The 27,363-nt window shown below is 41.1% G+C and overlaps 1 protein-coding gene across 1 annotated transcript in view; it reads left to right on the top strand.

Moving 5' to 3' along the window:
* The first annotated feature begins 12,341 nt into the window (after positions 1 to 12,341).
* LOC149524682 (uncharacterized) overlaps positions 12,342 to 27,363 on the top strand; it is a 73,270-nt gene continuing 58,248 nt past the window's right edge. Inside the window, exon 1 of the mRNA XM_089777264.1 lies at positions 12,342 to 13,024. Coding sequence (XP_089633390.1) covers positions 12,956 to 13,024 — 69 coding nt within the window. The 5' untranslated portion in view covers positions 12,342 to 12,955. The remainder of the gene's footprint in view (positions 13,025 to 27,363) is intronic.

The following is a 27,363-nucleotide window of genomic DNA, read 5'->3' as shown; positions in this document are numbered from 1 at the left end:
AAGAATGTCAGGCAAAATGGTCGGCCCTCATGCATGTTCACTTCATCAAATCTGGCCCTCTTTGAAAAAAGTTTGGACACCCCTGCTTTAAACCAAACATTAATATTTGGAAGCAAAAAGCAGAGAGATTTTTTTTTTATATCTGATTTTAAAGTAACAGAAAAGAGCTTAGTGTACCCTTGAGAAATACTCAGACCCTTCTGTTTATTTCCACACCTTGGATCTCAACCTGGAGATGGAACTGACCCTCAAGGTTATAATGAGAAATGGGATGCAAATATTTCAAAGTTCTGGTGTGTTCAGATGTGGGATTTAGACACTTTCAAAATTTGCTTGAGGTGGGACAGACAGTGGAACTAAATGTTTAGTCAGGCCCATCTCTGCTGAGAATATCTGTGAGCTGGAAGTGAGTTATGAATACTGACATGCAGTGAACATACCAAGCTCTTTATAATTCTTATGGTACCACACGTAGGTTTAAGAACTAGTAGTTCACTCCATTCATTGCTTTAAGCTCAGTGAAACTTTCCCAGATAATCAGAGATCACACTTAGCTCCCTAATAATCCTGTTTTTGTCTTACAAGGCCATGTCTTCACTACCCAGAAGATAGCTGCTATCACGATCAATCTTTCAGAGTTCAATATAGCGGGTCTAGTAAAGACCCACTACATCAAACTCAAAGGAAGCCCTGTTGGTGCCAGTACTCCTGCTTCTTGTGAAGAGTAAGGGAAGCTGACAGGAGCATTTGCTCCTATCAACCTCCCACTGGGAAGACTGCATGGAAACTCATATTAAGGTACATCAGCTCCAGCTACATAATTAATATAGCTGAAGTTGTGTATCTTAATTTGACCTTCCCCCACAGTGTAGACCTGGACTAAGAGTCCTTTGTTGCCTTGATGGAGGTGTGGATGATACAGTTTGTTCTGGATTTGTAGCCAATGGGACAGGAAATATTTAATATGCCACCCATTGAGTTGCTGGAGGCAATCCGGTGTTTTTGGTCACATTACCTGTAAGTTGGACATACGTTGTCCTGGACTGGGGAAGGTCAATGGGGAAGTACAGGGCTTATATTGTTAATTTCTCCCTTGAGAGCACTATTTGGTCTTAAGGAAGCTATTGCCAAGGCTTTTTAAAAGAAATATTCTAGTGTCATTGACAAGCTTGCTAGCTGTAGACCTGCATCTTCTCTTCTCTTTTGATGAATTATTTCCTTCTAATGGTGGATGAAAAGAAAATGCTTGATTCCCTTCTCACTACACTAGTCTAGCTTCATTTACTTCAGTGGAGTTACTCCTGATTTGTAGGTGAGGGGAAAATCAGGCCTAAAGTGTTTACCATGATGGTGTTACAAAGTATCAGATGATACTATTGACAATGAAGAGCTGTTGATACAACTCTTTTCCCTAGTAGGAGAAATTCCAGAAGATGGATAGTTTCTCTGCCCAAAAAAGCAAATAATGCAACATTCAGTATTGCTACCCCTCCTAAACAATTAATAAGAAGGCATGCATATGACTCAATATAGTAATGAGACCTAGCTGTATTTGTCCACCTCATCTGACCTATCTGAAACCCAGCATCTGAATAGGTTTGAGGTTTATTGCTTAAGAAATATCTGGGTGGATCCTCAGCAAGCTACAGTTAAGGTAACATTAGCGGGCTTCAGAAAACAACTAGGGAGTCTTAGGCCACATCTACATTATAGCTGAGATCAATGCTCTGGGATTCATCCTCCAGTGGTTGATTTAGTAGATCTAGTGAAGACCTACAAAATGAACTGCAGGTCGCACTCCAGTCAACCCCTGTATTCTACTCCTGATCAGAAGAGTAAAGTAAGTCAGTGGGAGAATACCTCCAATCAACCCCCGTAGCGTAGCCCCCTCAGTAACTCGACCCCAGTTGCATTATTCATACAGCTGGAGTTGTGTACACTCATTCAGCATCCTCCATCAGTGCTTTGTAATGCCATGTATTGTTGATATATTTCTAGGTGTTGTGAAAGGTATTGCTTTTGATTAAAACGTCCTGCGTGGTTCAGGTCCTGGTTTCCTGAGAGTTTATCTTCTTGTCAATGGAATCTCTCTTATAGCAAAATGAAGGTGCCTACTCATAAGGTGTGTTCTATGAGAGAAACTGTAACCCCCCTGTGGTCCACCAGAGCCTAGCTTTGCCATCCTTCTCATGAAGCTGTGAAACTTATCATTGTTCATTTGGGACAGGATAGGCTGAAGAATGGACTAATGAAGACTTCTTAATAGGCTTTATTAGTTAGTAGCTTGTGGCTTTCAATATGATGCTATACACATTAATTATTGTAAAAAGCAGTCAAAATAGTTAAATAAATTCATCCACATAGTCATCTATACTAATATACAAGAGAAAATCAAATGATTTAGATTTAAACATTCATATTGATGAGTCAAAAACCTAACTTTATGTACTGGATGAGGCCCAACATCGTAATATAATAATAAATTGAATAATGATTGAAAAATGTGAAAACATTTCTCAAAATTTCAATTTGTTAAAATTTAGAGTTGATTAAAAAAAGAGGGTGTATTTTAATGAACACTTTCATAAAAAAATAGCCCTCTTTTTTGTCTAAAAAATTCAGAAAGTTGATTATGAGATAGTTCTGTGACAAGCTCAATAGAGAGGGTGGGAAAATTCCTATAAAAGTCAACAGATGCTTTCTGGTGATCCAGATAAAAAAAAAGGAGAGAGAGAGACAGAGGGCTATAAATGAGAGAAAGAATCAGCTACTAGCTTCCAAGAAGACATTACAAAACAGGTAAGACATTGTGAGCCCAGAACATGGGAATGACTAGTCGACTGACAATGAGGGAACTAGATCATTAGAACAGTGTTTCTCAATTTGATATCAGCCACTGGTTTGCTGCTTTCTTAAATTGTACCAGGAAGATGTTAAGGAGCAGCACTGTTCCATTGGCTGGTTGTGGGGAAACAGTAGGTTAGAAGAAGTGGATTGGTGAAGTGGATAGCCCCAGCCTACATTCAGAAATCTTTCCTGCACCTGGCCTGAAACTGTTGAAAATAATAGAGTCCCAAAGTGATCATTAAGTTCTGAGGTCTTCTGGAGTGATTCACACATCATTAGTATTTGGATACTAAATAGCTGTTTGAATGAAACTGGGTGAGTTAATTAAAACAACCAAATTTGAAAATGGGGCCTACCAAATCAAATGAAACCATCAAAGGTTAATTTATGGGCATTTTATATCCTCCCATAATACCATCCAGCATTCAGCAATGTCATAGACAGCACAGGCTCCTAGACACACAGACTCCTGAAGTGGTAATTCCAATGGAGAAGCTTCATTTTAATATAATGTAGGCTAATGTGGTCATCAATACAGGTTTACCCACATATCACACTTGGTTTCCTGTCTTGCTTCAGCATGTTCAAGACTTTGAGTCACCTTGTTATCCTCCTACATCTGAGGTGAGGGAGTCTTTCTCGAGGTAGCTGGACATCAACACCCTGACATGGCCAGCCCTTCGGCCACTCAAGCGCTCTCCTCAGGGCTCTGACAGTCCCTCCTTTGCCTTGCAGGTTAACACTCTGTGTATCCCAGTCCCCAAACTCTTCAAAAACATTTCCCTGCAGTGTCCAGCCACTGTCACGAGACACACACAGTAATTACTAGGTAAATTGATCCCAAAGAAACAGTATACCCACAGCTTGACTGATACTACTCAGAATCAGGTCTGAAGCCTGAAATGTATTTATAGAGAAAACAAATATAATTTTTAATTTATAAAGATTAAGATTTAAGAGATAGTGAGCAAAGATAAGAAAACTGGATTACAGGTAAAACAATAGGTACAAAATGCTTCCTAGAGACTGTGGCTATGTCTACACTGGCCACAATTTCCGGAAAAGGGATGCAAATCAGGTAAGTCAGGATAGGGAAATCCGTGGGGGATTTAAATATCCCCCGCGGATTTAAATAAACATGTCCGCCGCTTTTTTTCCGGCTTGGGGAAAAGCCGGAAAAAAAGCGTCTAGACTGGCGCGATCCTCCGGAATAAAGCCCTTTTCCGGAGGATCTCTTATTCCTACTTTGACCTGATTCTTTGAAGTAGGAATAAGAGATCCTCCGGAAAAGGGCTTTATTCCGGAGGATCGCGCCAGTCTAGACGCTTTTTTTCCAGCTTTTCCCCAAGCCGGAAAAAAGCGGCGGACATGTTTATTTAAATCCGCGGGGGATATTTAATCCCCCGCGGATTTCCCTATCCTGACTTACCTGATTTACATCCCTTTTCTGGAAATTGTGGCCAGTGTAGACGTAGCCTATATGTAATGCTAAGGTTAAAATCCTTGTCTAAAGCCATTTCTAACCTAAAAGAACATTTAATGTCACTAAACCACATGCCCAGGATCCAACTTGCATGAATGGAAAAAGCACTGTCCTTTTTGCTTCCTCAGTGAAAATGATAAAATGTTTTTGTTTCTCCTTACATTTCCCATGGTTATTGTTTTCCCCTACAAGATAGGACTCTAGGGGCATGTCTAAACTAGCAAGAAGATCGAGCCTCCAGAGACTGATCTTCTAGCATTCGATTTAGTGGGTCTAATGTAGGCCCGTAAATTGAGCACTGAGGGCAGCTCCACTGGCATCCGATACTCCTCATTCTGTGTTAATAATGACATTATTCCTTTCCAACCTCTTTAGCAATGTTATGACATTGACCTATCTAAATAAATGTGCTAGTGGAGGGATTTGCAGAAATGGCAGTGTTTGTGCATGCATGTGTGTGAGAAAAATAAATTCATCATAAGACCGTAATTTGAACATTAAAGCTTATTCATCTTCAATCACCACTGGTTTATATATATTTTTTAAAGGCTGGTTATATTTTATCATGTACATAATTTCCTTCGCATGCTATTAATTAGATTTAGGAGAACTCCTCCTAAATGGTAAGAGCTAGGATCATCACAGTCAGTATACAGCTTCCTCTTATCATAACTTAAATCAAGGTAAGAGTTTGATTGTTCCAGGAAAATGGAATGTGCCTGGAATGGCATTGTTTCACATAAAACCATACAGAAAAGAAACAGAGCCACCAGGCAGGTGAAAGTGGCTGGTTGGGGGCACACCTCCCCACATCCAGGACTACTCCAACCCAGGCACCATTTAGGCAGGACCGGAGGGGAGGGGGCTGAAGCACCTTCCCCTGATTCATATGGGATCATTTCTGACTGTTCCCCTTCATCAGGGGGGATGCAATCAGTTTGCTGCATTCCTCACTAAACCCCTCATCCTGAGCCTTACTGCAGAGCAATGATTTAAATGAATCATTAATATTTTAATTTTATTTTTCAAAATCTTTCTTGAATAGCTCCATCTGTTAGTCTGTGCTTACACAGATTTGATTTAAAAATAAAAAAGGAATCTTATAAAAAGTGGAAACTAGGTCAAATTACAAAGGATGAATATAAGCAAATAACACAGGTATACAGGGGCAAGATTAAAAGGCAAAGGCACTAAATGAGCTAAATATAGCTAGAGACATAAACGATAAGAAGAAGACGTTCTACAAATATATTAGAAGCAAGAGGAAGATCAAGGAAAGGGTAGGCCCATTGCTCAGTGAAGAGGGAGAAACAATAACAAGAAACTTGGAAAAGGTAGAGGTGCTTTCTTTCTTTCTTTCTTTCTTTCTTTCTTTCTTTCTTTCTTTCTTTCTTTCTTTCTTTCTTTCTTTCTTTCTTTCTTTCTTTCTTTCTTTCTTTCTTTCTTTCTTTCTTTCTTTCTTTCTTTCTTTCTTTCTTCACCAAGAAGTTTGATGGTGACGGAATGCCTTATATAGTGAATGCTAGTGGAAATGGGATAAGTTTAGACATTAAAATAAAAAAAGAACAAGATAAAAATTACTTAGAAAAGTCAGATGTCTGAAAGTCACCAGGGCCTGATGAAATGCATCCTAGAATACTCAAGGAGCTGAAAGAGGAGGTATATCAGCCTTTAGCTATCATCTTTTAAAAATCGTGGAAGTCAGGAGAGATTCCAGAAAACTGCAAAAGGGCAAATATAATTCCCGTCTATAAAAAAGGAAATAGCAACAACCCAGGAATCTATAGACCAGTCAGTTTAACTTCTGTGCCAGGGAAGATAATGAAGCAAGTAATTCAGGAATTCATCTGCAAACATCTGAAAGAAAATAAGGTGATAGGTAACAGCCAGCATGGATTTGTAAAGAACAAATCATGTCAAACCAATCTGATAGCTTTCCTTGATAGGGTAACAAATCTTCTGGATAAGGGAGAAGCATGGAAAGGCATTTGCCATGGTCTTGCATGGCCTTCTTATCAATAAACTAGGGAAATACAACGTAGGTGGGGCTACTACAAGGTGGGTGCATAACTGGCTAGATAACCATTCTTAGAAGTAGTTATTAATGGTTCACAATCATGCTGGAAGGGCATAACAAGTCGGGTTTCACAATGGTCTGTTGGGGACCTGTCGTGTTCAATATCTTTATCAACAATTTAGATGATGACATAGAGTTACAGTGGGGGAGGTCTAGGTTGGATATTAGGAAAAACTATTTCACTAAGAGGGTGGTGAAGTATTGGAATGGGGTACCTGAAAGGGGGAGTAGAGGTGTTTAAGTCTTGGCTTGACAAAGCCCTGACTGGGTTGATTTAGTTGGGATTGGTCCAGCTTTGGGCAGGGAATTGGACTTGATGACCTCCTGAGGTCTCTTCCAGCCCTAGGATTCTATGATACAGAGTTTGCAGATGATACCAAGCTGGGAGGGGTTGGAAATGCTTTGGAGGATAGGGTTAAACTTCAAAATAATCTGGACAAACTAGAGAAACAAATAAACTGGATGAAGTTTAATAAGGACAAATGCAAAGTTCCCCATTTAGGAAGGAGCCATCAGTTTCACACACAGAGAATGGGAAGTGACTGTCTATGAAGGAGTACTCCAGGAGTACTCAATGATCTCTCGAGGTCCCTTCCAGTTCTATGATTCTATGATTCTATGATTCTGTCATACATCCAGCAGCACTTTCTTAACAACTTTGAAATTCCCATTGATGTTAGAATGTCACACACGTACACCATGCACACACACACACAATGTGAATGAATGGAGCAAAGCCGCAGAGTTTACACTGAGAATTCATTCAACGTCTGTGTTGACCATGACAGTGTGTGTAATAAATGATACAGAATGCTGGGCTAGGACTGCTACTGAATGAAGGTTCCTCTCTGTGAATGGTTTTTATAAATGAAACAGCAGCTGAAGAGAAATATGGGCCTTATAAGAGTTCCATAAACATGCTATCTTTTCTCTAACATTGGTTTCACACTCCTTGAAGCCTAAAACCTTACTGATTAATCTATACACAGCACAGAAATTTAATTACCTTTGATAATAGTGATGACCTTGCTCTACCTTATTTCTTTAGTTTAAATGACTTAGGAGAAATTCAGAGCTGGTGTAAGTAAACACATCTCCATCAATTTCAGTAAAATTATGCTTCCCTAGCACCTGGGTAGAATTTAGCCCTTTTTTGTGTTTTTATGTAAATATCTACTTTGTTTCATTAATGCTAAATCTTTACCAACAGAGACACGGGAAAAGCGATGTCATGAAATAACAAGAAACCAAACACAAAACTACCAGCTATATATACACAAGAAGTAAGACTCTTTGGCTCAGCTGATTGATGCTGGGACATGGAGATTTTCAGCATTTGAATTCTGTTCAGGTCAGCAGCAACCAAAGCTCATTGCCATCTGGTGATGGCTTGGTGGTTTGTAGTATAGATGGATGTTTTCCTTTCTCAGAATATATTATATTATGTGTTAGGTTGGTACATACTATTGGGAGGGATGAGGGAAAGAGATCCCTAGCTTTCCAGTGGGAAACAACCATTTCTTCTAGGCCTGGAAGGTCATGCAAGATCTTCAAACTGCAAGAGTTATAATGTATGCAAAAGCTACTGCAGATAATGTTAAGACTTTTATTTTAGTGCTAACAAACCATTAAATAGCTTTACTAGTCTGTCAGAGTATGTCTACACTGCACACTTATTTTGAAATAAGCTATTCGGGAAGAAATACTCCAAAATGCATTTTTTCAAAATAACACGCCTACACTACTGGGAAGCCTCAAAATTAGTCCAAGGCAGGCTTCCGTAATGTGGATGCACTACCTTGATTTAGAGCCCCAGGAGGCACTTGGAAGTAATAACTTTGAATAGCCCTGGGGAGGAGCTATTTCGAAATAGCAGCAGCGGAGCATCCACACTACTGCTATTCTGAAATAGCTATTTCAGAATAGGCATTATTCCTTGTGGAATGAGGTTTACAGAAGTTGGAATAAGCTGTCCGTTATTTTGAATTGATTTCACAATAATGGAATTGCTGTGTAGACGCTCGCATTGTTATTCTGAAATATCGCTGCTGCATAGACGCATCCTCAGTGTAGTTTGCTAAAGACTGGAGTAGCCAGGAAATCATTACCACCCAAAAGAACAGGAAGGACAAGAGTTTTGTGGGTGTTACTCAACCCATATTTCTTGCTGGGCACCACACTGCTCCACTTCGTTAGAACATAGGAATGGCCATACTGGGTCAGACCAAAGGTCCATCTAGCCCAGTTATCCTGTCTGCCAACAGTAGCCAGCACCAGGTGCCCCAGAGAGGGTGGACTGAAGACAATGATCAAGCGATTTGTCTCCTGCCATCCCTCTCCAGCCTCTGACAAACAGAGACCAAGGACACCATTTTATCCCCTGGCTAATAGCCTTTTATGGACCTAACCTCCATGAAATTATCTAGCTTCTCTTTAAACTCTATTATAGTCCTAGCCTTCACAGCCTCCTTTGGCAAGGAGTTCCACAGGTTGACTACACACTGTGTGAAGAAGAACTTTCTTTTATTAGTTTTAAACCTGCTACCCATTAATTTCATTTGGTGTCCTCTAGTTCTTCTATTTAGGGAACTAGTAAATAACTTTTCTTTATTGGCCCTCTCCACACCACTCATGATTTTATATACCTCTATCATATCCCCCCTTAGTCTCCTCTTTTCTAAACTGTTCCTCTTTTAGGCCTCCGCACAATGTTATTTCTCCTTCTCACAACTGTGGAAATCCCCCTTCCTCCTTAGCACAATACTGTGGGAGTTAACTCATCTCAGGAAAGCACCACATCTCCATCTCCCTTCATATCATAAAGCCAAACATGCTTCACAAATCTATCAGCACTCAGATACCACAGTGCTGGAAACTCCAAAATCATCTAAGTAAAGTTTTAAGTGTCTGACATTCTGATCGTTCTAAACCAGCATCCCAGTTTACAAACTTTATTTTCTTTATTTATGTCAAGTTATTCATTTCTGAAGTAAATTCTACATACATCTTTCACACTCAGTTTTGGCTGACTGCTATCTTCCTCTTTCCTTTGAATGACCTGGAGAGCAAGGAATGGATGACAGCTTAAGGACCCAAAGCAGTATCTGGTCAACAGGGATTATGCATAATGATCAGGAAGAGGAAGTGGCTGCAGAGGACAGTGGTAATCACAAAAAAGGTACAGTTAACAGTATCTGAGCAGCAAACTGGAGGCAAGAAGTGGGAGCTAGCTGCAGAACAGAGCTCAGCCTCTGGTAAAGGAGTTTGACCATCAGATACATGTAGAGCATGGCAGAGTTCTGACCAAACAGATCAACCAGCAATTTAGGGAAGTGTCATGAACTGGCCTATTGCAAAGCTGGTAAGATGAGACTATATTCGGATTGAACTATCTGGCTTCAGGGAGCTAGAACAATGACCTATATGTCTGGGCTTCTTTATTTGAATTTCAGTTAGTCTTGCACAGTTTCACAGGCATTCTATGCAACAAACCATGCACAGGATCCATGTTTTTTGGTTTGTTAGTTTGCTTTACTGGCTGATGAAACTAGTAGGGAAATATAGGATGAACTGTTGATGGAAATGATCGACATTTCTCTCCCAGGAATGGAAAAGACAGAGTGCTTGTGGATTGTAAGCAACTATTGCACAGCTCCTGTTTGAGAATCCAATGTTTATCATCAACAAGCTATTTATAACCATATTATATGTTCTTCCCATAGGTTTGGGCAACAATGTGAACAAAACAGGGAGAATCAAATTCAGGTCTGCTAGACCAAATACCTCAGACTTTCTCTCCAAAAAAGAAGAATGATAAGCTGCTGTTGTGCTGAGACCTTTGCCCTCATACTGACTGATATAGTCTCATTGTTTCCAACGGCTCCCTTATCTTCTGTATCATATCTACTCTTCTCTGTTGCCTTACACTCACACTGTAAGTGGTCTGGTGCAGCAGGGACCATCTTGCTGTTCGGTGTCTATGCAGCACATAGCAAAATGATGTCCTGATCCGTTACAAGGGTGTCTCAGTTCTATGGTAATACAAATAATAAATAATTGAAGAAGATTTGAGAGATTAGGGTCTGTGTCCCCTGGACTGCCCTCCAGGGCTTAATGATTTCTTTTTCAGACAGACTTAATAAAAACTCCCATCTTAGTTGAAGAGCATGAGAGTTTACTGCTTAGTATCTGACACACCTGCAGTACTAGCTTTTATGCTTATGGTGCATCTGGCAGGCCACCAAGTATATGAAAGACTTTGGTGTTCTCGGACACTGACAGTGAAACTCTGCTGAGGGGGCAGCTACACTTGTGAGTTTCCTATTCCATGTTTATACCTTGCGTTTGAAGTTAAATGCTGTGAACAAGAGGTTGTATGCTTCTTTCTCATTTAATTATTGGAGCTGCCCTGCCTGGGAGACACATGGCAATGCATAGGGAATTTTTTGAGCCCATGGAGATAAAAGAATTTCTGCCAAGAATTCTTGTCAAAATCTGGATCTCTCTGTGGGGGCTAGGCTATGTTGCTTAAAGTAATCATACTTTCACCTAACACAAACTCACCTGACTCAGAGAACAACTCCTGAGACATTTTAAAATGACAACACTATTTTGAAATAGCCATGTCTTTAATGCTAGCTGGTAATAGGTACTGTTGAAAGTATGTCAAAATCTAGGGGGGAACACCCCAAAAAAGGCCTACCAGTTATGTCCCTGATCAGGCTTTGAAGGCAGAACCCCCGGCACCAGGAATAGTTAATTAAATAAATAAATACATACATACATAAATCCAATCTTGCTAGTGTGACAGGTGCCAGATTTAAAAGGCTAGAAGGAGTACAGATGCAATTTGACATTTTCTTCAATGATCTGGAGGTAAATAGAAAATCACTGTTGATAAAATTTGCAGATGACATACAGTTTGCCTGGATCTCTTGGTAAGTTAGGCCCATTCACATGAACCTGAGCTCACAGAGTGCTCCTGTACCAAACCCATGCATATGTAAATAAGGGAGTAATAATTAGGAGTAGGGAGGTGGTTTTGCCTCGGTACACAGCACTAGTGAGACCAATATTGGAATCATACCTAGAGTTCCAGTGTCCAACTTTTTGTTGAAAAAATGAAGACAGAGCAGAGAAGAGCCACAAAAGTGATTTGAGGACTGGAGAAAATGTCTTGAAGTGAGATATTTGAAGAGCTCCATCTGTTTAACTTATCAGAAAGAAGATTGAGCAGTTGAGAAAAGACACAAAAAGAACAAAGGGTTGGAAGCTAAAGCCAGACAAATTCAAATTAGTAATAAAGCATCATTTTTTAACAGTGAGTGTGATTAGCCATTGGAATAAAATACTAAGGAAAATTCTCCACCTCTTGATGTTAAGTCCAGACTGACTGCTTCTCTAGAAGGCATGTGTTAGCCAAAGACAAGTTATTGAATTTAATATAGGTTTAAATGGGTGATATCAATGGGTTGTGAGTTACAGGAGTAGTCTCAATGATATAATGATCCCTCCTGATCTTAAATTCTATGAATCTATGCTTTTGAAAGGAACATAGAATCATAGAATCATAGGACTGGAAGGGGCCTCAAGAGGTCATCAAGTCCAGCCCCCCGCCCTCAAGGCAGGACCAAGCCTTAATAAACCTGATTAAATTTGTACGTATCTCTTTTCTGTATCTCTACAACAAATGTGGCAATGGTATTCCATGGGAATCGCTGCTTTCTTTATACTCAAACTTCCTATGCAGCTTTAAGGCTCCCCGCAATTGCATGCAAAGGCTTTTTTTTTCAGAATAATATAATCTAAACTAGTGCTTTGATAACAAAACCAGAGATAGTAAATTTTTAACTGACTGAAGTCTTCCCTTCTTTTATTTTATACTGAGGTAGTACAAATGTAAAACAAGAGCTTTCAGCATCATCCTATGGCTTTTTGATACTTTGTGCCCAGAGCCTTCCTCCCATCCCCAGTAAGGTTGTTTGTGCACTGCTGCTCCTTCCTGTGCATCTCCCTCTCTCTCTCTCTCTCTCGCTCTGCTGTTGCTGAATTGCAGCTCCCACTGGAACTTGCCCAATCAAAAGCAGCTCTTGTCTCAGACAGCAGTGAATCACATCATTCACCTGAAAAAGAAGAGGAGCAAAAAGAATGCATTAGCCCGAGTGCTTATAAAACATGAGGTGCCTGTAGCACATTCAGAGGAAAGGCACGGATTTGTGGGAGATCTACCTAGCCTGAGCTTTGCTACCTGTGGGCTGTGGGCTGCCACTGGATTGTATAGGTGTTTATATTTATGCATTTAAGGAATGTTTAAACACAGCTGATTGCTATTGTATCCCAAAGCTGGAAAAGGCTGCTGCTGCGGCAGCTGCAGTAGCTGGTGCAGCAGAGTGAATGTGTGAAAGGTAGTCGGTTGAGCACTGCCTGCGATTCTCCAGTCGTACTCTGTCTTCATTAACTGTCTGGAGAAGAGATACTGAGGATAACAGATGCACTAACTAAGCAAGTGCCAGACTGGATCTATCACTGTATACTCCTAATTGTGGAAAATGGTCAACAAAGACATGAATGGATTCCCGGTCAAGAAGTGCTCAGCCTTTCAATTTTTTAAAAAGAGGGTAAGGATTTTCCTTTGTTCTTTCTTTCTTTCTTTCTTTTACATGCCACTGTAAGGGGGAGTCATTGGAGCAGGAAAGAGCTTTAGTAATAATGTCCTGCTGTAAGTGGTAGCAAGAACTGCTAATTTTACACTACACCGAGAGCCATGAAATTGCATGCAAAGGGGGGAATGGGATGATGTAAGCAACATTTGTTGTGGAATGTATATCTCAATAGCAGCTATATCACAGAGCTTGATGCAGTAGAACTGGGTAATCAAAACAAAATAAAACACTCTTAGTCAGAGTTTGGGGATGTTGCAGCATCTCTCACTCTCCACTCTCCCACCTCCCCACCCACACCACCCCCATGTATGGATGTGACTTGGTCTACACCTTTCATTCACTAATCTGAAATGCTGCATTACTCTCTTCATTCCTCGCCTTGCAAAAAGGTGCTCATGTGCTCAGCAGACTCTGTCAGTTTATAATTTGCCACATAGCCATAACCTGTAATTGCAGCTAACAGCAGGAGGAAAGTAGCAGACAGTTTGCAGAATTACTAGACACCTGTCACTTAAATTTCTTGGGGTTTGTCCACTTCTCTGTTGGTTAGTGCGGCAGAATGATTGCAGCTCATTCTTTTAGATGGGGAGCTGCGGGACGATAGATTTGACTGCTACTGTCTCTTGAAAATGTATGTCTGAAGTGCCATGTCACTACTGTAACAGCATTCATTGTGCTTCCCTGACTCTTTGGGGACACAGTAATGCTCACTGTCCATTAGGCTCTGCTTAAGGCAACAAAGTCATTCCCATGGACAACAGGATAGGAGTTTCAGAATAGACCTCTGCAGAGCAGGAGCAAAGATGCTAAGCATCAGAGACAAGCTGACAGTAGGGACTCTTCCATGGAGAGAAGTTACTGGAGGATTACAAATATAAGATCACTCTTTAAGCAAACTGGAGCAGAACTAAATAAACTGTTTCATTCATTCATTCATTCATTCATTCATTCATCCACTCACTCACTCACTCACTCACTCACTCACTCACTCATTCTCTGTATCATGGTCATTCCATTTAACCCTCTGGCCAAAACAGTGAAGCCTTTTCCAGTCCTTGAATTATGAGCAAATTCAGTGCATCAAATGGCAAAATTTAAAGGGCAGAACTGGAAAAAAATACAAGCCGTTTGTCATGCAAAGGCTTGTTGGAAAAAAACGTGCTTGTTCACGTTTGTTATTATTAATTATTATTATTTGTTGAGAAATTGTAGATTGAGCAATAGGCACTGTGGAGGCACAAAACACAAAACAGTTCTTGCCTTAACCAGCTTAAAATCTAAGTAAATTATTTTGATACATTTACATTTGACACTTTTCTCATCGATAAGGCTTGCCTGGGATCCAAAGCTTCCAAAAGATGTCTAGATAAAAATAAGTCCATTATTAAAAGGGTGGGGGGAAGATTCACTTGCAGTTCATATCATAGAATCACAGAATACTAGAACTAGAAAGGACCTCGAGAGGTCATCGAGTCCAGTCCCCTACCCTCATGGCAGGACCCAGTACTGTCTACTCTAGACTATCCCATATTTCAGGTTAAACATTGTATTCTATTTTCTGGTACAGTAATAAGACAATTTAATGTGAGAAGCTTCTCTATAGTCTGTGAGGTAGGAGAACTGTCTGCAGGATGAAGCATCCTAATCTTCTGTAAAATTCCCTTTCGAGGTTTTTTTTTTTAATGAGTGTTGTATCTGGAGAAAATATCCTAGGCTGTGTCTAGAGTACATCCCTCTTTCGACAGAGGGATGTAAATTAGACACTTCGAAATTGCAAATGAAGCGGGGATTTAAATATCCTGCAGTTCATTTGCATAATTGCATAATGGCACTCTTTCGAAAAAGTGCCATTTCGAAAGTAAAACCGTGGTTTAGACATGATTCTGTCAAAAATGGCAGGCTTTTTTGAAAGATGCTGTAATCCCGAGGAGTTTCAATTTATCAGATTTTCTTTCTTTCTTTCTTTCTTTCTTTTGCTACTGTTACAAAGACAGATGAGGTCTTTCTAAAAATCAATAAAATTAATTTAGAATCACAAAAGTAGAAAAAAACCTCTCATTTGTATCTGTATGTAAATGTACTCATTGATACATCTTTTGACTACATCATTCCCCATTCACAAAAAAAGCCCAACACACAAATATCACCTGCAAAATACCTGTGTCAGACTTTGAAAGACATGCCGTATTAAGGGAAGAAAACTGCCTGTTCTTAATGTGAATGTGTTGTTGAGAATGATATGGGCTTATAGCAAATTAACTGCTGTTATGCTGAACTGGTTACAAATATTGTATTGTATTTGACTATCTCGGGAGATTGTTAGAGGTAGAGTCAACCCTGTGTCAAACTAGTGTTCTGGACTCATCCTCAGAAGTCCACCAGAGAATGGCAAGAGAAAAATACATGAGACATCTGGGGAAACCAATGCACTAAGTTCATTGAATCAAATATGATGTGATATTTTTTCTTATTTATTATTGCTGGGATTTCAGTAGCATCTAAAGTAGAGGACCCAACCAAAATCAGGGACCCCAGCCCTCTCAAAGGAGCAGAGGATTGGGTATGCTCTAATTCAGCTAAAGCAAGAAAATTGTGGCAGTTTAAACATTGCTAAACTATCATAGATTTTAAAAATAAATCACACCATCTAAAAATATATGCACATCCTTTGGAAAAGGTTGGTCTAGAGTTTCACATACAACTAGGGGTAAGGCAAATTCTTTTCTTTTGCCAATGACACACATTGCAAATAATCTAGATTTTTACCCAACATGCAAAAAGAAGAGCCTTAAAAATTTGGAGAGCCATGGAATACATGTGATTGGCCAGCTATTCAACATAGAAAATGTTCCAACTTATTTAGAGATCAAAACTAACTTTAATTGACCTACTCTCCTATCATACCATTTCAAGTTGGGCAGCATTTTTCTCAACTTTCTAGAAAACCTGCTATGGATAGAAAGAGAACTTCAAAAGCAGCAACGGCTTCTGGCCAATTAGGAAACAAAAAAACTCTTTTGTATAAATCTTTGCAATCAACTTTTGTAAATTATAAATTTCTCTATATGACATGATATGAAAAGAACCCAGATAAACAAATTAGCCCAGAGAAATGGGGCTTTATCTGAAAAAGATGACCAGCAACTTCATGAAGTACAATAAAAAGAAAATTTCTTTGATTCCTCAATCTAAATAGACAAGATAGTCAGGAGAAAGGAAGCATTATTTCTAGAACTCTGCAAATCCACAGATCTCTGCTTTATATCCACGAATATCCATGGACGATTTCTGCCGTGCATGGATGTGGATACAAATGTTGTATCTGCACAGGACTCTGAAGGAAAAGGCCAGGCAGACAGTTGTGAAGAACTGTAGTGCGGATCCTACACTTGCCATTAGCTGGGTGTCTGAGGGCAGGGAGAGAGGCCGGGGACTGCTCAGGCTCCACGCCCCACCCAGGTGGAGGGTCTGCCACAGGTCCCCACAGCTATCTACCTAGCTCTTACTATGGCTGGGCTGTGGCTCCCAGCTGCCTCCCCTGGTTGGAATTGGATCAAGGAGACTTGCATGGAGACTCTAGGTCCTTCCATCTGCCCTGGGGGGTTGAGCACCTGGGAAGGGTGGTAAGCTGTAGGGAGCCATGGCTGACTCTCCACCTGCCCTGGGCAGGGGGTCTGAGCAGCACCCAGGCAGCTCCACAGGTCATCCCCCCCACCCTCTAGCAAGGCTGGGCTAGTGTGGAGCCCAGCTGGGAAGCTGTGGGGAGGCATGGAGGACCCTCCACCTCTGCATGGTGCACAAGGAAAGGGTTGAGTGCATCCCCTGGCCATGTCCTCATCACACCAGCCAAGGGCAAGTGGAGGGTCTGCAACTCTGAGCAGGATTCCCCACAGCTGCCCACATGGCTCTCCGCTGTCATGCTCTGGTGCAGGAGGTGCTTCAGACCCTCAGGCCACCCATCGCTCTTCCGTAGAGTCCTGAAAATCCATTGATATCCACAGACGATTTTTGCGGATCATGGATAGGATGGGGATATACATTTTTGTGTCTGCTCAGAGTTCTAATTATTTCCCCCATTGTACAGATAGGCAACTGAAATAGAGAGAGATGGATTCCCATTGGCTTCAAAGGACATTGGATCAGATTCAAAGTGACTTTCCATTGATTATACAGAGACTTTACGGTAGAACTGAGAACTGAAACCAGATTGTTTGAGTTCCAGTTCAGTGCCTTGAAACCAAAAAGCTCATCCTTTAGGTCACAAGTGCTTTTATGTCCTATTCTACAAAATTATTTCAATCCAGATTAGGCCTGCCAGGACTGCAGGCAATAATCCATTTATTTTGAGTTTTATATTTTATTGTCTTGTATTATATTATTGGTGTTTTCATTTCAAATACAGCATATTGTTTTCATCAAATGCATTCCCCTGTGGTTTCTTGCCACATGTTCTGAAATAGTTATAGACAAAGGACTGGCAATGCTCATTAGATTTTCACTAGGCTGAAAGGATACTCAGACATTATAGTTTTAATTATCGTCTCTAATTTCAAATTCATGTGTCATTCTGTCACTCTTCCTGAGCTTACTTTAAAAAAAAAAAGTCTAAACCAGTTTTTGATGATAAAGCACTTGCTCCCTTGGGATTCTGAAACCACAGTATGTGATTCAGAGAATCGGATGATCATCTGAAGATCAGGGTAACAAAGGAGTGATTGAAATGAAAAGGTAACAAATGTCAAAGGATGTAGAATGTTATGCAATGCCTAGGAATAACCCGTGGCACTGACAGCTGTGGAATACTGCCGCAGCAAATAGGATGTGACATCATCAACTTGAAATCTTCTCTGTGTTTAAAGATGCATTCAAAGGATTTTCAGTTTACTACACCTGTTGTTTTCCTTTGCAATAATCTTAACAGTTCATTATAAACAGAGTAGGTACAAAATGTTCAGACAAAAGCATGAATTGAAAGCTAACAGTGCCCCTGCAGTTTCAAAAAAACAAAACAAATGAAAAATTATTTGTCATCTATGTGAAGAAGAAAAGCATCTGCAGTAATACTAGCTTGGATTCACTTCCAAAAGCTACTGTAAGCATTCTCATCCCTCATGGTCCAAGAGGACCACCAGTAGGTGAGGTTGGAAGTTCAGGAAGAAATTATGCTCCTGGTGTACATAGTTGTACAGTTACATACATTATGAAGGGTTGCATTTTGTTCTAAAATATCCTTGCACTGGCTGTTGCCATCAGAGACATTATATGCAATTAGATGGGCCACCGATTTGGTTTAGTAAGGCAATTCCTATGTCTCTAAAGAGCTTCTGTTTTTCTCAATACTGATATCTTAACTTTTATGAACATAAAGACTTAACAACATGCAGTTTCTTCTGGCTTTAAGTTGTGATCCCTTTTACTCTTCAGAACCTAACAGAACAACCAATAGAATTTGATTCTATCATTTGATATGGTCATTGCATATTGTAAAACTGCACATAAATTATTGAAATTTACCTGGCAAGCCTCCCAGGAGAGAGCCATTATCCATCTTATTTACATCTGCCTAAATTGCTACCAGATGGTTTCAGTTAGGGCTGGTTTGGGGTATTTGCATTACTTTCCTTCCTGACCTTGCCACCTTTTTGGGAAAAAGACTTTGGACAATATCTTATGACATATGACCTTATGAAATAACATGACACAACCAAAAAAAAAAAAAGACGTTTGTAACTGGGCAAATGCTCAACTGTCCAAGCCATTTAAATACAGGCTGTGATACTGTAAGCTCAGTTAACTCATTACTTTAAAAACATGAGCAAACACAAATTTATTCAAGATGTGAAAAAGATAAATGAATGGTAAATGAAACAGGAAAGTAGCCATCCAAGAGAGAGAAAGAGAGAGAGAATGTTTTATGTTATAAGTTTATGGCATGAATTCCGGATTTGTGGATCTGAAACCTGATAAGGGAAACCATATCTTTAATCCTTTTTCACTGAGAAAGTTTACATTAATAATTTAGGTCAAGCAAAAGGGAAGTCTCAGGAGGAAAGAAAAATCCCAGCTTCATGTTTTTATGCACGTTTCAAAACATGGTGTTTATGCAAACTATGCATTTCTCATTTCTAGGCAGATATTTTGTCTCAGTACACACCAGTGGCTTTCTGCACACACACGCCACAGGGGCTAAACCAAAGAAGCAGCAGCATATATGAAGCTGACAGCTGAGTTTAAGATATAGCTCAGAGGAGCAGGCTGATGATGAGGCTGCAGAATTACTACATGCTTCTTTGCTAACTAAAGCCAGTGTCTGGGATTCCTGTAATTGGGCAGCCTAAAGGCTTTGGAATAAATATTTACAACTGATTTCATGTGAACTAGTATTTCCTTTGATGGATTCTGCCTACAGTACTCCCTTTCTTGTACTGTCACATTCCCAGATCTAGGAATATGTTCCAAGATTAGGTTCTTTAGTATGACTGTGCTTCTGTTACGAAAAAATAAATAAGATCTGAAGATGAATATGTCTTAGAAAATGCCAGTTCTCTGGGATGGCTACTCATTTTCTTAATTGCTTGGGCAGTGTAATAAAAGTAAGTACAATTTTAAGCAGCTTTCCAGAGAAGATGATCTGGCTGACTGGCTGACTGCAGGTCAGATAAGATGTCACTTAAAACCTCGTCCCATCTCACTTTCTCAGTCTGACACTTCAGAGGTGCTGGGCAGCTGGAACTGTGACTGGCATTGGCTGGAGCTGCCAGGGCTCCATCCCTTCCAGGATCAAGCCCAAATATCTAAGCCTTGCACACAGGAACGGCTGCAGGGATGATATGTGCTGAACGGATGGGACTAGCTAAACCAGGCAGAATCAAAACATGTTTGGAACATGCTATTAACTAATCTTTCCTTCAACCTAACCAAGAAACAAGGAAGCCTTTTGTTTGGACACAATGGACCATATGCTGAAGTCAGTGGGAAATTTGTCTGAGTGAGAAGTGAATAGCAAACGGGACATTTCACAAGGTAGAACAGGCAAAGGTGAAAGTAAGCACCAGTAGGAGAATGGCTAGTGGGGGGGGAGGGAGTGTCTCTGGACACTCCCCTTAGGTTCCAGTGCCAGTGCTGGGCATGGGTTGCCCATCCTTCCCCTTCTGCCTCCCTCCTCCCCCCTTCTACCATCCTCCCTCACAGGAGCCCAAGCCAACACCATCCCTGGCCCCCACTCCCAGCGCTGCACAGCTGGGGTGGGAGAGACAAGATCCCAGGACAGCATGGCCATAGAGCAGCCAGACTCCAGACTCAGGAATCTGGCAGCCAGGCGACATGGTCACTGCACTTCCAGCCCTCAGCTCTCCCAACTCCCCCAACCCCCCGCCCTGACTTCTGCGCACACATACGCATTCCTATGACCTGAGTCCCTGCCTGCCCTGACAGCCTGCATCCTCCAACTCCAGTCCTGAACCCCTGATACCTCCCAAAGCCTGCCCTGACTTCTGTACCCCTCATATCCCCAACCTTCCCTGAGCTCCCCACACCTCCCAACTCCCTGCCCTAAGCTCCCCCACACCCTCCTCAATCCCCTACTCCAAGCCCTCCTGCACTGCATCCCACATTTACATTTCTTACAGATACTGTTGTATCACACCCCCCCCAAGCTCCTGCTGTGAGCCCCCCACTCCCACCATGGGGGGGGGGGGGGTTGTGATACAACAGTAGCTGGAAGAAATGTAAGTTATTTTCACCCTTGAAAGGTTAGGGCACAGAAAGATCTTTAAATCTGTTGCTTAGTGTAAAGAATGGAGGCTTTCAAAAGGTGGGGAAAAGATTTTAAAAGTTTGAGAGATAACACAAGAGAAGAAGAGCAGGGAAGAATTAAAGATAATTTCAGAAGAAAAGGGGGAGGAGAGAAGAAAGAATACTAGAGGGAGAAGCTTCATTCTCCTTTTTCTATCTCCATCTTCCTTCTTTCTCCTCTTTCTTCTTCATTCAGAACTTTCCATAGTTATTCTACCATTTCTAGACCTCGTTGTACATGAATCCCAATGGGATAGTAACGAGGTGTGGATTTCCTTGTTTTCTTTTAAAGCCTTCATTCATTTGAAGACCAGATTAGCTATTTCTTGGATCTAATAGCACTTTGGTTTCCTTCTATTTCATGTCATGGCATTCATTGAGGCTGATGTATCTGAGGAGGTGGTGGTCATGAGATGTGTAAGTCTGCTGCCAATAGATCTGAAAGGTCATAAAGTCTGGGACAAAATTCTTGAAGCAGTTTTTCGCTTAACATAATGATATCACTGCTATCATAACTCATCTCACCAGCTCCGGCACTGGCTGCAAACCAGTGTGCCATGTGGCCCTCCGAACAAGCTCTGACTGGATAGGGAGAGCAAAGTGAGAGAGCTCTTATCCCTAGCAATGTGTGTCAGAAGAGGCTGTACAAACCATGGCACTGATTCAGCTGGAGAGCAGGAACCTATATCTGATCCGCTGAAAAAAATCAAATACCTTTCCATTCAAGGTCTGTGGTGTTGGAACACTCTCTGTGCCTATGTAGCACTTTCTAATTTCGTTCAGGACAGGACTGAGCACAATTTAAATCTCACTGTTACGTTGGCCTGTACCCTGGGTCCCAGGCAATCTGCATGCTCTGCCACTGATCTGTTGTGTGTGATTGCTTCTCTGTGCCTCAGTTTCCTTTCCAAGCTTTGTCTGCCTTGTCTGTTTAGAGTAGAAGTTCTTTAGGGCATGTATTGTCTCTTACTATCTGTCTATGCAAAGTCAGGCACAATGGGACCACAATCATGATGGGAAGTTTCATAATATAGATAATAAAAATTTGCTCTGTGTGTGAGAGAGAGAGAAAGATTTGGTGTGTTTTCATAAGTGCTAACTGTTGTCTTTTTATTTCACTTTCTGCATTTAATAGTAATTAATGATGATTATGTAATTAATATTAAGTATTTCATTAATTAATTTGACTGATTTAATATTAATTATCCTGTCTTGCCTCATTCGTTAAAAATCTGACTTGAAACTCTGTTTTTGAACAGTCGCAGAACTAGAGAAAGAAAGGATAGCTTTCTGTATCCTACTGGTGTGAGTATAGCCTCACATTTGTCTAATGAAAGAACATAAAGCTTTAACAAGCTTAATAGTGACTAAGTTGTAATAGTTTAAAATTGGAATTTGATTAATGATAAGTAATTGGCAGGTTTTATACTGATAATGTAAATGGCTTTTCAAGAAGAATAATGGAAAGCCATTATACTTGGCTGCCACACTTGGCTGAATCACCCACTTCTTTGGGTCCATCTTTCCTGTACAATTAATACTGGTAAAAGAAAAATCATCAAAAGGAAGAAAATTAATAGTTCACCCTGTAGAATAAATTTGGTAAAATGGCCTATCCTGGCAGGAGCTTTGGACTGAATCTCTGTGCTGTGAGACAGTCACAGACCGAGTGTTGCTACAGATTAGAACAAAATCACTACTGGATATCTCTGTATCAGAATTTTTTGACTAGCATCTAAACTGCAAGAAAGTGAGCAGTGTGAAGAAAAGGAGGCTGAACAGAAAGATAAAGGTAAAGAAAGTTGGAGGGTGGACACACTGTAATACAAAAAAACCTAAAATAAAGTGCATTTCTTGATGAAACTTTCATAAAATTGCCTTCCCCTGTAAGAATCCCTGGAATTAATGGTTGTATAGAAAACTGAAATAATAAAAGTGATTACAATAATAATTCAAAATCACCTCTCCCCTTTAAAGTAAAAGCAAGATCTCCATTAAATATAAATTCACTCACAAAAGGCCTGGTCCAAAAAACATTGACATCACTTGCAGCTTATCCACTGACTTCAATATGCTTTGGACCAGATATTCAGGGTTATCACTTCTATGCCATTGTCAGAATGTACTTCTAATACAGGTGCTGACTTTTATATTTCTCGGTGTCTGCTCCACCCTGTGAAGGCCCTGCCTCCACTTTACCCCTTCCCTCAAAGAACTGTCCTTACTCCACCTCTTCCCGCCCCAGCTCTGCCCCTCCCCCAAAGCACATTGCTCACTGCTCTCCCGCAAACACCTCCATCCAGTCACCCAACAGTTGAACGGCAGCTCTGTCCAATAGCTGTTCAGTGCCTGCTCAACAGCTGCAGCTGCTGGGTGCTGAGCACTTTCCTAATTTTTCTCCAACAGTACTTGGGCTCCAGAGCTTGCCCGGAGTCAGCACCTATATCTTTAAATCATTTTTTCCAATGCATTTAAATCTCATTCTTCCATTCTGTGATACTGACATAAGCAAACTGGCAGACTATGTAATCCATGATCTGATGTCCTTGCATGGAGCCTTGGAATTGTGTAAATAGAACGAGTTCAAATGCATTTCTTCTGCCCGAACTTGAATGAATTAGGTTCATTCCACTCATTCCAAATCAGAATTTGCCTTGACGAATGAGCTCAAAGAAAATGAAGAAGTAGCACCTCTGAAAGCTGTGAAAGGTATAGATGGTATAGATGCAATAAATCAACAGATGAGCACTCTCCTGTTGACACTGGTACTCCACAAGAATGAGAAGCGTAGCTGAAGTTGCGTATCTTAGATCGATGGCCTGTGGTAATGTATACTAGGCAGAGATAGGGTAAAATGGAGAGTTATCTTATCTGTGTGTGAAGGGCATCCCAGTAAATCTTTTTAGGTAATTTGGCACATATGTAACTCTTGTGCATAAAATCTAAGCAATTGAATGCCAGTAATCAACTTTTTTCTATGAGTAGTCCTGTGGTACCTTAGGCTGTGTCTAGACTACATGCCTCTGTCGGCAGAGGCATGTAGATTAGGGTTGTAGGCAAAGGGAAATGAAGCCGCGATTTAAATGATCGCGGCTTCATTTACATTTACATGGCTGCCGCGCTGAGCCGACAAACAGCTGATCAGCTGTTTGTCGGCTCGCGCGCTAGTCTGGACGTTCCTCCTGTCGACATCAAAGTCCTTTGTCAGCAGCCCCGTTATTCCTCGTGGAATGAGGTTTACCGGGGCTGCCGACAAAGGGCTTTGATGTCGACAGGGGGAACGTCCAGACTAGCGCGAGAGCCGACAAACAGCTGATCAGCTGTTTGTTGGCTCAGCGCGGCAGCCATGTAAATGTAAATGAAGCCACAATCATTTAAATCGTGGCTTCATTTCCCTTTTCCAAAACAACAAATCTACATGGCTCCGTCATGTAGTATCATGAGTTTTTGTGGGCAAAACGCACAAAAATTCTTTTAAAAAGGAATAAGGGCTCTTTCAGAAAAGGCTTTATTTTCCGAAAGATCCCCATCTAGACTGGCGCTTTTTTCCGGCAAAGCTCTGAGCTGGGAAAAAACAGCAGCCATGTTTATGCAAACGAAGCGGGAGGGATTTAAATCCCCGCTTCATTTGCAATTGCGATTTGTCTAATTTGCATCCCTTTTACGGAAAAGGGATGCACTCTAGACACAGCCAGGATGAGCTGGAGGGGAATACTAAGCTCTTTTCAGAATCAGCTCCTTTTGCTATCCACTCTAACAAGTGTGAGGTGAGATAAGGAGCATGCCTATAAAGAGCCCTACTTCTGGGTTTATTTCATATAGTTAGCAGGATATATTTTATCCACTCCACAGGCACTGCCACTCCACAGGCAGCTGTCCCCCTCCACAATGACACATGCTGAATTAATTTACTCAAGTGCTAACTTTCATCCCAACCAAATCTTTTTAAATGAATCCAAGTCAGCTTTAAAAACTGAGCAAAGGGAATGGAAGGTGCACAGGCTACATGCTCCTTTTCTTTAGAGCTCAGTTGTATCAGATTTCACTTTTCAGCCTGCTCAAAGTTCTCTCTCTCTCAGGTGTTAAAGCAGCACTTAGGCTTTGTTTTCAAAAGATTTATTCTTTAACCAGATGCCTAATCAGCAGGTTCACATGCTTAGTCCGTAACTTTGTTCCCAGAGGGATGTGAGGCAAATGAATTTGTTTCCCTAAGGAATTGAGGCCAGGGTAACTGTACTCCCTTGCTGCTCATCATCTGCCAAGTGCTCTGACTTCATTGCTGAAAAGGTATTTGGTTTCACGGTAATTTCAGAGAACCGAACAATGCTGACACTTCCAGTCCCTGCCTGAAAACAGGGTTTTTGATCCATCTGCTACTTATATTTCTGCAGTAGCTTCTCTACCAAGTTCATACTTCCTGGAGTTGCAGCCCTTTTACAGCCATATTACCAGCCTCCCCAAGCAAAGGAGTTCTGCACAGGGACTTACATGTGGTTGAGGCAAAAGAATCTTACTCCTGAGCTCAAGCCTGGGCATGGCACAGCTGCAACACAGCACTGCAGCCTGTGCTTCATTGGAGCAATGCTGAGTTATACCAGCTGAGGATCTGGAAAACAACGGCACCCAACTTAAATTAATGGAGATTGCCTATCTCCTAGAACTGGAAGGGACCTTGAAAAGTTATTGAGTCCAGTGCCCTGCTTTCACAGCAGGACCAAGTACCATCCCTGACAAATTTTTGCCCCAAATGGCTTCCACAAGGAAGCTCACAACCCTGGGTTTAGCAGGCTAATGCTCAAACCACTGAGCTATCCCTCCCACTACAAGCTAAAGTATGTGCCTGGCATGAGATGTAAGTGCTCCTCTACCCCTTCCAGGGCCATAAAGTTCCCTGACATTTGTGGAAACCTGCATTGAATGGAGAGGAATTTGTGCTTTTAAGTCATAGAGCCCTTGGGAATTTCTCAAGATCTGTCACCTGGTGGTGTCTGGGTATGAGAGAAGAGCTGGAACAGAACTGGTGGATTCACCACCAACCTAGCCATTGACTCATAAGGTAGAAGAGTAGCAGCTGCTGTTGGGGTGCTCCTTCCACTGAGAATGTCACTGTCCAGCCAGGCTAGCTGAACTGTACAGAGTCTGGCCTAAATAGGTAACCATTCTCTTTCAAACCTCCTTTCACTTCTCTTCCTGCCCCAAACAACAAGATGATGTTCCATACTTGATGGAAAGTGCAGTAATTTCTAAGTACAATGGAGTGAGTCCAGTACATGGCTTTCATCAGACCCTGAGATTTGTTTGAAACTGCACTTGTTCACATGTAATGTGCTCTGGGAGGATAATTTACACACTGCCCTCACTGCCTCTGGGATTTAGGATGCTAGGGGGCAAGCGGACATACACATATTTGTGAAAGTCTTTTGCTGGTTGTTTTAAAAGGAATCTTCAGTGTAGTGTGTCACTTAGATGCCTCCCTCAGAGCAGGCTCTCAATCATTCCCAAGCCTCTCTTTGAAGGGGGAAGCCAATAGTCAGTGCAGTCCTCAGGAGGGCTATTATCAATTCATTACCCTGGGCCTATTATTTATCTTTTTTTAGCTGGTACATTTCAGTTGGACAGAGGCTCCTCCGTGCGTACAAGCTGGGGTTACGAGAGATGAGGTATGGATACACTTTTGATAATCAGATTGCAAAAGAGCTGATGTGTATTGTTAGGTGCTTCCTTTAACACACTTAATACTGGTTCCTTCAGAAGCCTCTGGTTATACAGTATACTCTTCTCTAGTCCCCCCAAATGGGAAATATTTCTCCTTTTAGATCCACAAGCTTCCTTATTCCATGTGCCTTTGTTTCTTCTATTCCACTTTAATTTATGAATGGATTATTGAGCGAGCAAAGGTGGTTCCTGTGGGATCCCTTAACTTAACTGAATTTATTCTTTTCCATTTAAGATTCATTAAGAACCTTTGAGGGGAAAATAGATATGAACCACTTTGTGACTGGCTGTTCCATTCTCTGACCAGCCAGATATTTTGTGTCCGAACTTTATTACCTGTCCTTTTAAAAATATTATGAACTTCATGAGATAAGAACCATGCCTGCCTCTCTTGTTGTACAGCTCTGACAGTACTTCATAAACAAAATATGCAAATAAGTATTTTTAGCCTCTCCTGCTTCCTCTGTATATGATTGTTCTTGATTTTTCTTCTTTAATGTCTAACTCCTGGTCCCACTCACTTAAACAAGTTGTGCATTGATATAGGCCATGGAGGTCCAGGGAGTAGACTAGACTATTTCTTCCCTTGCTGTGGAGTGCCAAATTGGCTGGTGAATCCAAGGAGCTCTTGATCCCAAGTTCTCTGAGTTGAGTGGCAGGACTCACATGAACTTCAATAAAGCTCCTACATTAAAGTCAATGGGACATAGGCCCCCATAGTCACTTCTGAAAATTGGATTTAGACTCCTAAGCCACTTAGGTACTTTTGAAAATGTTACCTCTAG

Source organism: Pelodiscus sinensis, chromosome 3 (genome assembly GCF_052426305.1).
Source record: "Pelodiscus sinensis isolate ZL-2025 chromosome 3, ASM5242630v1, whole genome shotgun sequence".
Classification (NCBI taxonomy): Eukaryota; Metazoa; Chordata; order Testudines; family Trionychidae; genus Pelodiscus; species Pelodiscus sinensis.
The sequence above is the reverse complement of the archived record's forward strand: the minus strand, read 5'-3'. Positions and strand labels throughout refer to the sequence as shown.